The sequence below is a fragment of the Parasteatoda tepidariorum genome, chromosome 1 (assembly GCF_982258835.1).
Source record: "Parasteatoda tepidariorum strain Cologne lab strain chromosome 1, Ptep-v5.0, whole genome shotgun sequence".
NCBI lineage: Eukaryota > Metazoa > Arthropoda > Arachnida > Araneae > Theridiidae > Parasteatoda > Parasteatoda tepidariorum.
In genome coordinates this window covers 19,112,963-19,126,772 of record NC_141755.1, presented here as the reverse complement: position 1 = coordinate 19,126,772, position 13,810 = coordinate 19,112,963, and the positions used below count along the sequence as shown (strand labels likewise).

The following is a 13,810-nucleotide window of genomic DNA, read 5'->3' as shown; positions in this document are numbered from 1 at the left end:
ATCGTCGTACTATTTCCCCCCCCCCCCCAAAAAAAAGAGAAAAAACAGGTATCGCTAAATGTATCAATCTTTATTAATAATCACTTTATCGTGGGAGCCTTATTGGCGGGACAACATTACATGAGGATAAATTACACCCATGCTCGAGGTGGGATTCGAACCCCGGACGGCTTAATTCTTTACTTTATTTTCGAATGTCTAGCCTTTATTCTAGTTTCGTCATTCTTGTTAACGATAAAGTTTCGTGTTGAGAAAACATTTTAGTCTCACATTTGAAGCTTGTGTTTCATCATGAATCACGTGATTTCGTGACGAAATGATTATGAAAATTAACGAAATACTGCTGAAGGATTGCAGAATATCGAAAGTGAGAGTTTCATTTTAGAGAGTGTATATTTTTGCTCAAAATATGTTGAGTATATGTATGAATTTGCATAAACATTTCGCATGTTTTTATTCTTAATACGTTTATTTCGATTTGAAATAACTATGGCCACCTATCCCAGATTTACCCTATGTGTCGAAATAGTTTCTCGTATTAACTTTAAAGTACCAATTAAAATTATATTCTAAAATATATTTCCTCTTGGATCTATCAAACCATAAGCATATGCATTCATTATCAACTCACACAAAACAGAATAAATGTAGAGTTAATTCGTTATACAGTGAAGCTTGTTAAGTTGACCATCCCCTGTTAAAGTGATCAACTTACATAAATTTTCCTGTATCAAATTTTTAATTCAAAGTTATCTTGTGATTTACATTGTATCAAGTATAAAGAACAAAATCAACTAAATGAATTTACTTAAAAATTTAATCAAGTGTTAAATGCAAGAGCTATATTGAACCATCTAAAAATTTATTGTGCACCAAGAAATCTATAGAAAAATATATTTAGAGCTCCAACAAGGGTAAAACATGAAATTTATCTTAGTTAGATCATCGAAATATTTATATTACATCATGTTCCTACTTTAAAAAGAGTAAAAGTTACTTTAAACGCTAAATCCTATCAAATGCAAAATATAAAACTTAAATTGAATAAAGTTGAAGTTAAATTTAAAATCTATAGTCCCAAGTGTACTGAGAAACAAAGTATGGTCAAAGCTACCAGAATATGGTAAAATGCACCATATTTCTGGCTCTACGGGGAGATAAAAAAGCTCAGTAATTTTTACCTAAGCGTTTTTTAATGATTTTTGTAAATTTAGCAAAACATAAAAGTATAATTTCGTTACATGCGTTAAAATTTGATTAATGCGTTAAAATTAGGTAATTTTATCATGATATAAGTGAAAAAATTTTATCATGATACACAATGCGTAAAAACTATTTATTCGTTTAAATTTACATATCAGTTCTCTATCTTTTACTAAATATTTCGCAATAATAACTATAATTTTAAAAACCAGAATTTCCTGCTAACCTCAACCAAATGAACTCTAAGATTTCCAGTTGATTGATATAAATACAGTATTTTTGAGTTATATTATCAGAATCATGCTTTTCTAAAAAAGAAATTTCTTTTTTTAAACAGGAAATGCCATTATCATTCAGTGTGGTAATTTTACCAGAATTTTTTTCTCCGAGTGACTTTAAGGAACTATTAATTCTATTATAAGCAGAGCATATAATTAACATAATTTTTTTTGTATTCTTAATTTAACAGCATTATAATAAATTTCTATTACATGCTTTCTATAATTAATATCATTATGAATTCTATTTCTTTTAACTAAGAATTTTCTGAAAATACTTGAATAAAATTTGTTTATACATTACCTCGCATAAATAATCTACCCTAATTTTATAAAATAATATTCTTAGTTAAATGACTACAAATTTAATAATATTTTTATTATCAATCGATGAAGAAAAAAGGATTGTACATTTATTAATAACACAAATTCATTTTAGTTCAAAGTTTAATTTCTAAACCATGAAATTTAGAGTAATAATAGAGTTTATTAAGTTTCATGAAAAGCTGTTACGTGATTATTCTATGCGTAGGACATTTCCCCTCTAATTGCTTAATGAGATGTTTTGACAAGCGCCTTGATGTCGCAGCAATACTGTCTCCAGGTCCCTTTATTCCCATGGGAGGATTGGTTTCTGGTACTCACGTGACTCCCCACACAGCGTCGGAAAAGGCGGAGTCGGCCACCACTCAATCCGATCTGCAATTGGTTCGCGTCACAAACGACCACCATCACAACCAGAAGCAGTGGAGCGAGTTAACAAGGGAATTAAATAAAAAGAACAAAATGTCTTCAGAGCTGGATATGAGAACTTGAAAATGGGGCAGGACATCTTGATCTTAATAAGATGCATAGGAGGTCTTATAGTTTGAGTCATAATTATAATAAAGACAACTCGAGCTTTGAAAATGTTTTTTTTGAAGGATTATAAATTTTTTTCGGCTCCTTTTATGGCGCTCTTTTTAATTTTTCTCGCCACTCGACAGCCACTCTTGTGAAAGTGGAATGAACTTGCACTAGTTGAACTGCTGTGATTATAAAAGGGTTAATGATTAAAAAGAATCTTTTCAAAGCTTTGATGGGTATTGATGAATGGGTGAATAATTAAGATAGGAAATTTAATCTCCATGGTTGAGAGATTATCTTTTATTTTTTGAAAATCATGAATAAGTATTGCACTTGTCAAACATTGCTGTGTTAATTTTCTTCCTTTTATTTTTGAATTATTGTGTAATACACTACGTCATTAATTAAACACTTTTGGTTATAAAAATAATAATAATAAACACATATTTCATTTCGCTTGAATTCTTAATTTTTTTTTCAATTAAAGTTTTAATACACGATTGCCTATTTACAAATAGGCTCGTGTAAGGATTCTCCTCAATGCATATACATTGAGTAGAACTCAAAATTTTAATCAACATTCAAAAATCAGTCACCAATAATAGCAAAAAATAGAAATCGAAATACTTTGATGTTAGATTGATGATCTTACTTCCTTCTTTACTCTTGTTGATCTAACCTTGATAAGACTTTGATGATTTCGAAGTACTTTGATTGTTTGCAAAATAATTATAATTTTTAAATTCATAATAATTTTGAAAATAATAATAAAAATAAAAGAATACGTTTAGTAGCAATAGGGATAATAAAATACTAGAAAAAGAATAGGAATAATAAAAGAATGAGAATAATAATAGAATAGAAATAATAAAGGAATAAAAATATTTTTTTATGAAAATCATTAATCGAAACAAGTTTATATTAACGAAGTTAAGGTTAAAAATAAGAAAATAAATAAATAAAAATTCAAAATCTTGACTTGTTTATAGAGTTCGTTTTCTTTAAGATCAAAGCATTGTCTTACACACTTGAAAATTCTTCAAAATTTAATAAATGAAACTGAAACACTTTTGGCTATAAAAATAATATTAAAAAAGTATATAAATATAATGAAACAACAAAATAAATTAAATTTTAATACTGAAAATCTAAATGTTAGGATCGTTTTAAAAAAAAATACTCACTTATTATTTGTATTTTTAAATGAATATTGTAAAATTTTGAGCATATTATCAAGTATTTATAGCCAAGAGACAGGCGCAAAATATTAATCAGTAAATATAATATTTTATATTTTGTTTTGAATAAAATGTAAACTGGAAAAAAAATATTACTGTTTAGAAACCGACACGTAAACCGATATTTTTATTTGTTCACATAAACTATTTTTTAAGAACTGAATTGAAGTAAGAAAAAAACCCGGTTGAGTAAAATGAGTCTATGGAACAACGAAATGATGTTTATTTCTTTATTTGTAAATGCTTGTGATAGTTATTAAATGTTTTCTCTTTTATTAAATTTTCGAGCAGTTAAAGTGTCATTTCAATTTAAACTTTAACGAGAGAAAGAATCATTCAGCTTTTCATCAAACCTGGTTTCTTCAAACTTATAAATTTAGTTTTTCTGGAATATCTGAAAAGAGCAGGTATTTTTATCGAAGCTATCTTTTTAGGTAATGAAATATTTATCCAATAATATCTTTATTAGTAGCAAAATAATTAAACCCTAAAAAATAATAACTTGTTTTAAAATAAATATTTAAACTGAAAAAATAATACATTATTTTAGACAAAATAATCGGACACAATTTCGGAATTTTTGCCAAATTTCAACTTTTAACTTTTTTCCTTTTTTTACTTTTTAAATAATCTTTAATATTGGAATATAAATAGTTACAGAGTAATATTACAAAAGAAACTGTTAAAATATTAAGGTACGTTTGCATATTCCTGTACTCCTGTTGTGCACTACTGTATATTCCTGTCAGCGAAAGTAAGCAAATTTCGAACTCTTTTCTATGCTATGACTGTGTAAAAAATGAGCAACAACTCCTTTGTTCTTTTTTGCTGTAACTTTTACACTATTTATCTAATTTTTAGAGTTTTGCGATTAATTTGAAATAAAGAATGTAACTTTATAAAGTTGACGTTAAAGTATTTATTTTATAAAACTTCGCAACTTCTTGAAGAAATTTTGGACTGGAAAAATACTGGACGTTCTATCGAAAAACTAGGACTAGAAAATACTGGATTCTTTACTGTTTGTTGATACGAAAATTAGTAAACTCTACTTAATATCGAATGACTAAAATTCGAAAAGTATTAAATTTTTTCAATAGAATATAACAACAAATCAACAAATTAATTAATTTTTTTTTTTAATATTTGATTTATTATATATTTAATCAGTTAATAATTTATAAACAAATTATTTGTACTAGCGCAATCACTATTTCCGACAATACTATTGTTAGATGTTAAAATAAATAATTTTTCAAAAATTTGGATATAATGATCTACCATTTATTGTGGACTTATTGCTGATTCCGCATATAGTTCACAATAACAGGGCTCGAATGTAAAACGAGAGATTCGTTTAAAAATATACTTTCTTAAATTTTGCATTTTGACTTCATGATCGTTCCATGATCTTTACCTCTTCATTAAGCTTCTATTTAAATTCTATCAACTGGAAATTCCTCGCGCGTGAATAATTGACAGATATTTTTCACTGTTAGTTAAAACAAAATTTAAAATAAATGGTTCATGAAAATCTCTATTGTAACTAACCTGTCTCTTAGACAGTTCGGGTGTCAGTGGCGCCGCCCTGGTTGTCGTTTGGGGAACTTTTCAGAGAGTTGTTAGTTCGATTTTCGGGACTCAAGCATGAAGTAATTTTTTCTAATTTCATCCTTTAAATAAATTTCTTTTTTTTCTCTATTTTCTTCATGCACAGTGTATGTGTTTTATTTTAATTAAATTCATCTAAATAAAGTGTTAATTACTTTTTTTTTTCTTTTTTTGCGAGCCCTTTACACATTGCAACATTATGAAATACTTGGCGAGAAATATCTATTTACATCGCAAAATTCTTAATTTTTATTAATTGAAATCGAGAAATTTTTCAATGAAATCTCTTAGATGAAAATTAAAAATCAATAGATAATGATTTATGTTAAGCTATTAACACGATTAAATTAAATTAAAGCAAAATAAATACAGTCACAAATACGAGTATTTTTTAATTTTATTTATTTATTTATTTATTTTATTATTTTTTTTAAGTAAGGGCCATTTTGTTCTGTGCACTTATAGGTAACGCGAGCGTCGCAACGAGTGCTTGCGTCATGACCCGGCATTCTTTGGGAAGAATTGTGTTCAGTTGCAGCTGTGTAGGTAAACTGTACCGTCAGTTCTGTGTTTTTAAAATGTTTAAGTTTAACATATCACCTTCCCTGTACGAGGTACGATCATTGATTTATTTTTAGATCACAAAAAACCCGTTTGTTGCATATATACTAAAGCATTCACACATTTGTGAAGTTCATGAAGTCATGCCATGCTGACAGGGAATTTTGCTACTCCATGGCAATGGCTTTCTCTGCAGCTTGGACCTGAGCTTTATTGGATTCTTTTGGGCTGGGAAGTTTTGGACCACCCTCCCTACAGCTCAGACCTTGATCTGAGTAATTTTCATCTTTTCCGATATTTCAAGCATCATTTTGACGGCAACCACTACAACGATGACGAAGAAGACAGCCGTGACCTCTTAGTTATCGGAAAATGTGGCAAGTTTCTATAAAGAGGGAATTCTAAATCTAGCTGTAAGGTACTTTAAATGTTCAAACTAGGTTGTAAAAGAAAAGAAACGCATGTAGAATCTGAAAATAAATTTGCTTCTTGAAAATTTTCTTTCCTTTGGTTTTTATTTTCAAACGGCCCTTACTTAAAAAAACAAACCTCATATAATTCGATACAAACGTGTACAAATACGAGTTCAAAAAAGACCGTTATCTTATGAATCTTTTTTATCACGTTGGAGGGAAATAAAATCAGATTTAGGCAATTAGGCGACTTCATGATTATTGAGTAATATTCTTCACCTCTTCATTGAGTTTATACTGCTCTATTCCAGTATACTAGAAATCTTTCACGCGTGCATTGGAGGCAAATATGTTTTATTCTGGAAGAGCGGAAGTTCACGGTGCGAGCGAAGATTAAATTGTCTTTCTCTATAAAATGCTTGGCGAGAAATAACCGATCAAAATATAATACGCGCAGAAGGCGGACTTAGCCATGCAGAGTGATATATGGTACTTTCCATAAATCCTCCGCGGGAGAAACCCTCTCCCGAACTCAACGACGTTCTTTCGAACATTATGGAGAGAAAAGAATAAAAATAAAAGAACGTTTGGCAGAGATTGCGCCATTTTTTTTATTAGCGTTCGCCACGTGGGGTCAGGAGACTCAGGCAGCGGAGGGCAGCATGCGGAAAATTGTTGACTTCTTTTCGATAGAAGCATCCTGACTCGTTCTTGGAAAGTAAGAAAGAAGAAAAAGAATGCTGCTCTTCCTGGCTCAGGAAATCAAAAAAGTTAGAATTATGAGAAAGAACAAAAAGTGTGCTGTGCATAGTATGTATAAGTATTGAGATGTCATTTTAAGTATTTTCAACGTGAAACGTAAAGTATAAGTAACTTATACACATTATCAAGAGCAAATAGAAAATAATGACGATCAATTGCAAACGAAAGAAAATTGTGATGATATCACTAGTTACCTATTGGTCAAATGATGTCATTGGTCAATGATGTCAAATGTTCTATATATATATATATATATATATATATATATATATATATATATATATATATATATATATATACATGTCGTCCTCTTTTCGTCCAATAGGGAGTAGTTTCCAGTTTCAGACAAAATAATACGTTTCTTAAAACAACGCAAAATTCCTTACCTTTGTAGTATTATTATTAATCGATTCTTGAATCGATTAATGAGATGATTATAAATATTTTATTATATGTTGGATGGCAACAGCTACAGGAAAAAGATATCAACGCATCGTGTGCGGAACTGGTATACGGAACAACTCTTCAACTTCCAAGCGACATGCTAGAAACATCCATCATTCCACCATGTGATGATATTTTTGTTGATCGTCTTAGAAACACCATGCGTGAATTGAATCCAATTGCAACATCTGCTCATGGACGAACTACATTTTACGTTAATCCCTCACTAAGCACTTGTTCTCACGTGTTTTTAAGAGTGGATTGTGTAAAACCTCCCTTATGTCAACCCTATACAGGTCCACATAAGGTTTTGAAGCGATCAGTTAAAAACCTTACAATTCAACTAAATGGCAGGCAATCTACTGTGTCCATAGACCGCGTAAAGCCAGCATATTTGATTCCTACTACAGAGAAGGTTGAATCAAACTTATGGGTTGTAAAACCTGGAATTTCCAAATCTTTACATACAGAAAAAAATCATTCTCCCAAGGAACCCGACAAAATTGTGACTAGGTCTGGAAGACATGTACACTTTCCAGCAAAACTGGCAACTTATGTTAGTTATTAACATTATTAGCTAAGCAAGGTTGTTAGTATAAGATATTATTTTCAATGATGTAAATAGAGTAATATTCAAAATTTTATGTAAAATATTATGTCGTTTCAGAGTATAATTCTCTGACACTGGGGGGATACTCTGTAGTATTATTATTAATCGATTCTTGAATCGATTAATGAGATGATTATAAATATTTTATTATATGTTGGATGGCAACAGCTACAGGAAAAAGATAGAACAGCAACGATGAATAAATACTTACTTACTAACCTTCTGAATAAGATGTCTTGTATTAAAGCGATGAAACAACACTTCACCTTCTTCAGTATTCATATGTACATTAAAACCGGCACCAAAATGATAATTATGAGCGAGTAAATCATAAAAAGAACACAATACTTTAAATTAATATTCTGTAAAAACATTAAAAATGCACGCTGTTAAAAAGTGAAAGGAAAAAACTCAGTCAGGAAAACCATTCACCTCCAAGAGGTTTCACAATTATCGTCTACTTTTTTTTATTATTTAATCCTAATGCGCTGCTTTATTATAAATGCTTATGTCAGCCTGAATATTTAGGACTCTTACAACTCTTAACGTGTGATTGTGGTGTTGAAGTTGATCGAGTCGAAAAATATGCGGGCATAAGAAACCTGGAACAGCGCCCATTTTCCCAATGGGTTATAATATTTTCGAAACGAAACGATCAAAAATTATGTATGTACTTGTTCAAAAACGATATGAGATTTCTGGAACAATATGAGATCTGATAAACCATAATTTTTACTGTAATATTACCATAAAATCACTGAATCATTGTAATTAAATAAATATTAATTCGTAATTAAAAACATACTTTATAAAATTTTACAGAAAATGGATTTTACGGATGCTGCTCTCGCTTTTTACCGTAATTTGATCCGAAATTTTTTACAGTGTTAAAATAATGTGACATTTACTAGTAAGTGTCATTTCATCACTATGGTATTCTTCATACCATTTCTTTTTAAACTTTAATTTGAAGTATTTCAAAATTGTAGTTTTGAAAAGTTTTATCGGAAGAAAGTTATATGTTTGACAATTCAAGATCCGTAAAAAACTTATTGCCGCAGTACCTATATTTGATAATTACATTATTATACATTTTCGGTACTCATTACATTAGCAACCACCTTTTACCACAATTAATTAAGTATCACTGATGTCAATCAATACTACGATCCCACAAGACGAACAAATGTAAACAATTCTGTGAGACGCTATTTTCAGATTGTAATTTGAAATTTTTAAAATGTTTTCACGAACCATGTTCAAAATCCTTTTGTTCAAATTTGTTTGAACTAGTTATAAAGGAAATTGTATATTTCCTATGCAAATGAAAATGTAACAATTTTTAAACATTTATCAAACTTCCGTTCAAAGATTACTTCATTGGCGTCGCTTAAAGTTCATAACCAGCTTATTTTGTTTCAATTTATATTAAACGTCCTAATTTATATTAAAAGTAAATTCTATTTGGTAAAAATTTATAATTGAGTGCCACTTTTATTTTTGCTGTTTTTTATAGTTTTCTAGGGATGATTTTATGCACAGTAAAAGCTCCAAATTACAGTGCCTAGGTCGAAGGTCATCCAATTTTGCGCTCTAAGCAATAAATTTTGTGAGCAAGTACATTAAAATATTATTTAATAATTGCACACAAATTTCTTTGAAATCGATTTGTATATGTCAACAGCTTTTTTCTCCCCACATTTGACGAGAAAAAGAAAACTAAAACTCAAAATTATTTAAAAATTTCATTAATTTTAGTTGCTATAAATATCGATCTTATTTATTTATTTTTTGAATACATGAAGCAATTATTTTTCGAGATTTTGACAGTTATCAAAGATTTTACATATTACAAAAGCAAAACATGTATATCTAGTTTAAATGAAATATTTTTAATTGATTACTATTCTTCAAGTACTCGAAAATTTAACTTCCTATTTAAAAATTTAATTTTTTGACTCTTTAGTGTACTGATCTGTTTCTTTGGGTAGGGAGCCATAAAAGTTTAAAACCTCCGTACCAAGTACCGATATTAACTGTGTCTATTACCACAACTAATTTAAACATCGTTAGCTCAATAACAGTTCAGAAATTTTTTTACGGCTCTTCGAAATAAATTTGTTCCAAGTTAAGTTAGTTCAGTTTTAATAAAACCCTAATGTGCAATACCTGTGTAAAAGAAATTTTTTTAGTTTTGATTTTTTAAGTGCTTCTGCCCGGTATACCCTACACTCGTGTCTTTTTAAGGATACGTGCACGTGTTTTAAGGTACACTGACATTTTCAGGGTTTCTTAACCTCAAAATTGTAAGAGCTGTAGGTGCGGAAAAAAATAGCTGTACAGGTGCCATTTGTTTTGTATCGCCTTGGAAAATTAATTTTTGAAATACACAAGTCATATTATGAAACTTCTTAAGAATCTTAATTTATTCTGTTATCTTGCTGTAAGCCCCTTCCCCAAAAATAATATGGACATTTTTTCCACGATTACAACAGCTTTCTCCCTTAAAGCACTTTCATGATACCAAATAATACCACATATGTTGCAACGTAAAAAGTTTTAAATCCTCTTTTTCTATAGCATTTTTTTTTCAAATTCCTTTACCATTTTTTGTAACACGTTTCTTTGTGACTTCTATTTTATTTTAATACCGTCATTGAACAGGGTTTAGGGGAGAGTCGGGTAGCCCCGCTCACTTAAGGAGTACTGCTTATATTTCTGTATAATATTGAGTAATAATCAATATTTTTGTATATTTCTATTGTTTTTACCATCTAATTAAATAGTGCAAGAAGAATAAACCAAAAATAGAATAGTTTAACTTAAAAAATAGAAATTTAAAAAAACATGTTTTTCAGCTCTTTTCAAAATGTGTCGGATAGCCCCGCCCAGTTACAAAAATTATGTTTTTTGAATGTTTTTTCAGGTGTAAATGAAAGTGACCAATGTATTGACAATAGATAAACCTCATTTAAAAAATTGTGTCACAAAATTATTTTATTTATTACATATTAATATACTTTTAGTGAATTCTATCATTTAATAACAATTATTTAATAACAACAATATTTGTTGTTAAAAATGCATACAACATTCAAATTTGAAGCAATAAAATAATAATCTCTGCAACCGTACATTTATCGACGAAATAAAATTGGGCGGTGATACCCGACATTCATGTGAGATCCAATTTTCAACACGTGCTACCCGAAATCCAATTTTTTTGTAAAATTGTAATGAATCGAACAATTTTTCAAAAATAAACTTCTTTCTTCGTGCAAATTAAACTTAAGACTACATACTTTAATGCTGTAAGCATAGAAAAAATTACTTTTTTAGTTTTGAAATGAAATTTAATCGAAACATTCAACCAATTTTTCTTAACTTCATGACTACTGTATTCAAAATATTTTCAAAACTATTGTTAACCATGTTAACAGCTGCATAATACTTGAAACTTTGAAAATAATCTTTTTTTAATGTAACAATTAATGTCTGATGGCCAATTGATTTGAAAAAATATTCTATACATATGAAATTGACTGCGTGCAGGGCTACCCGACGCTCCCCTACAGGTTTTTGGATTCACGACTCCGTAGCCTTGGAATTTTGAACCCAATCCAGAAAACAAGGGAACTCCTTGATCAAGTACTGCGGGAAATTTGCTTTCGTGGGGGACTTTTTTATAGCACTATCCTGCATTTGCGTTACATAGAGAGGAAAATCACGAAAACTTTCCATACGAAAATTGTTTTTGACAGTTGTATTGTGAGCATTACTGTTCCCAGTTTTGAAAACATTGAAATACATTTTTGAAAAACTTCATATTTACAAAGAATTTTTAAAAAAAATATTAAATACTATATAAATAAATAATTCCCTAAATGAAGATTTTTTTCCTCCGGAGATCTCGAGTTGATCCGAGGAAAAATCGCTTAACACTCTTTTGAGCATTATATTTCTCAGTTTTAATAACATCTTGATGTATTTTTGGAGGACTTTTTATGTAACTAAGATATTTCTGTAAAAACAAAATTCGCAAATGGCTATTTGTTTCCTCCGTAGATCACGAGTTGATCCAAAGAAAATCGTTTAACACTATTGTGAGCATATTTGTTCTCAGTTTTGATAATATAGTTATACATTTGTGAAGAACTTATAGCAATGAAGATATTTCTTCAAAAACAAAATTTTCTAAATGAACACTTCTTTTTTCTTTGTAAATCTCCAGAGGATTCGAGAAAAATCGTTTGACACTCAGTTAAAAGAAAAAAAGGATTGCTTATCTGGAAGTTCGAAATCAAGTAGTGGCAACTAAGAGGCAAGCATGATAATAGATCATAAAAAGCAAAGCCAATAAATCTCAGTGCGATTTATTTATCATTTTATATCGCGGACTCAAGTTCGATGCACCCCGCAAATATGTCACTTCCTTCACCCATTTGAAGACGTCAATGGCGATCGGATTCAGTTCGGGGTACAAGAAGAGGATCCTTGAAAAATGTTCGAACCAGGAAGTTCGAAGAACATGAAAATTGTTAGCGTTGAACTTCTTCTTTGGAAGATGACTTACTTTTTGGGTAATAAGATTTCAATGGAATTTATGTGTTCAAAATGTGCTGGAATGACGAAGCGTTGCAGAATTCAAGGTTTCCGGGATTTTTGCAGGGACACCCGACTTTCTGAGCAAGCTTTTTGGTTGGTAATAAGTAAATCGTTAACTGGCATAGCGATAGGCTACTCAACAATAATTTTTGAGATCTGACATTAATTAGTTTCATAAAGCTCTTAAAAATGATAGTTTAAAAACCATGTAACGAATTTTATATGAGAGTTTAACCATTTTTATATATTTTTTATTCCCATTAATTTATGTTACATCGAAACATTGTTAAATCACTATAGCTATGATGTACTTGAACATTAAAATATCTTGTTTATAAAACACTGCTTTATAAAATGTATAAGAATTAGGTCTAGCCAAACACGCGAAACTTTAAGGAATATAGCGTATTTGATTTTTATCGGAAAAATAACGCAATTAAAAGAAAAATTAGTATTCGTAAAATTATGAAAAACTACAGTTAACTGAATAAAAGAGTAATTTTAGTCATTTGATAAATTCTGATTTTTTTTGCGTTTATTTATTCCAATTTCTGATTAAAATTTTGCTATTAAAAAAAATTTTTTGGGATATTTTATTTAGGTCAAAATTTATTTTCATTTGGTCAAAAATAGCATGAATATTTTAATTTTAAATAAATTATAAATAGATTGAGCAGGATTCTGCAAACCAAAGTTTACTAGAAATAATTTGATTGTAAACGTTTCCTACGAATTAGTAAACAGAAATAATTTGATTTACTTTTTACACAGCTGCGGAACTTTTTGCAGATTTATTTCAATTTTTTAGAAAAATAAATCATTTATGTATTAGAGTTTCACTCAGTAGAATATTTATCTTCGACTATTATTCTTTGAGTCTACTATTATTCTTTACTATTATTCTTATTTTTTATTATTATTCTTACTATTATTCTAAGCAACGCTTCACTTTTTTTTCCATTCCGTATATAAATCCTGAAAAATTTTGAGAATAAAAGCCAGAAGCAAAAATGTTTAAAAATAGACAAACAGATATTAAATAAATTTTTTTAAAATAAAGTAAAAAAAATCTTAATGAAATAAACTTTTTTGATGTCAGAAAAAACAAAAGTAACTTACATTATGAATTTCAGCAACAGTTAGTAATTTACCCCGGCCTATTCCGAGTTTATACATTCAACCTTATTACTATTTTTTTTAAAAAATTTTTTAGATTATTACTTCAAAATGTTTTTAGAA

The 13,810-nt window shown here is 29.2% G+C and overlaps 1 protein-coding gene across 1 annotated transcript; it reads left to right on the top strand.

Moving 5' to 3' along the window:
- Positions 1–7,342: 7,342 nt before the first annotated feature.
- Positions 7,343–7,924, top strand: LOC147816298 (uncharacterized). Its single transcript, XM_087156617.1, has one exon. It carries the CDS (start codon positions 7,343–7,345, stop codon positions 7,922–7,924), a length of 582 nt encoding a protein of 193 aa, XP_087012743.1.
- The last annotated feature ends 5,886 nt before the right edge of the window (positions 7,925–13,810 follow it).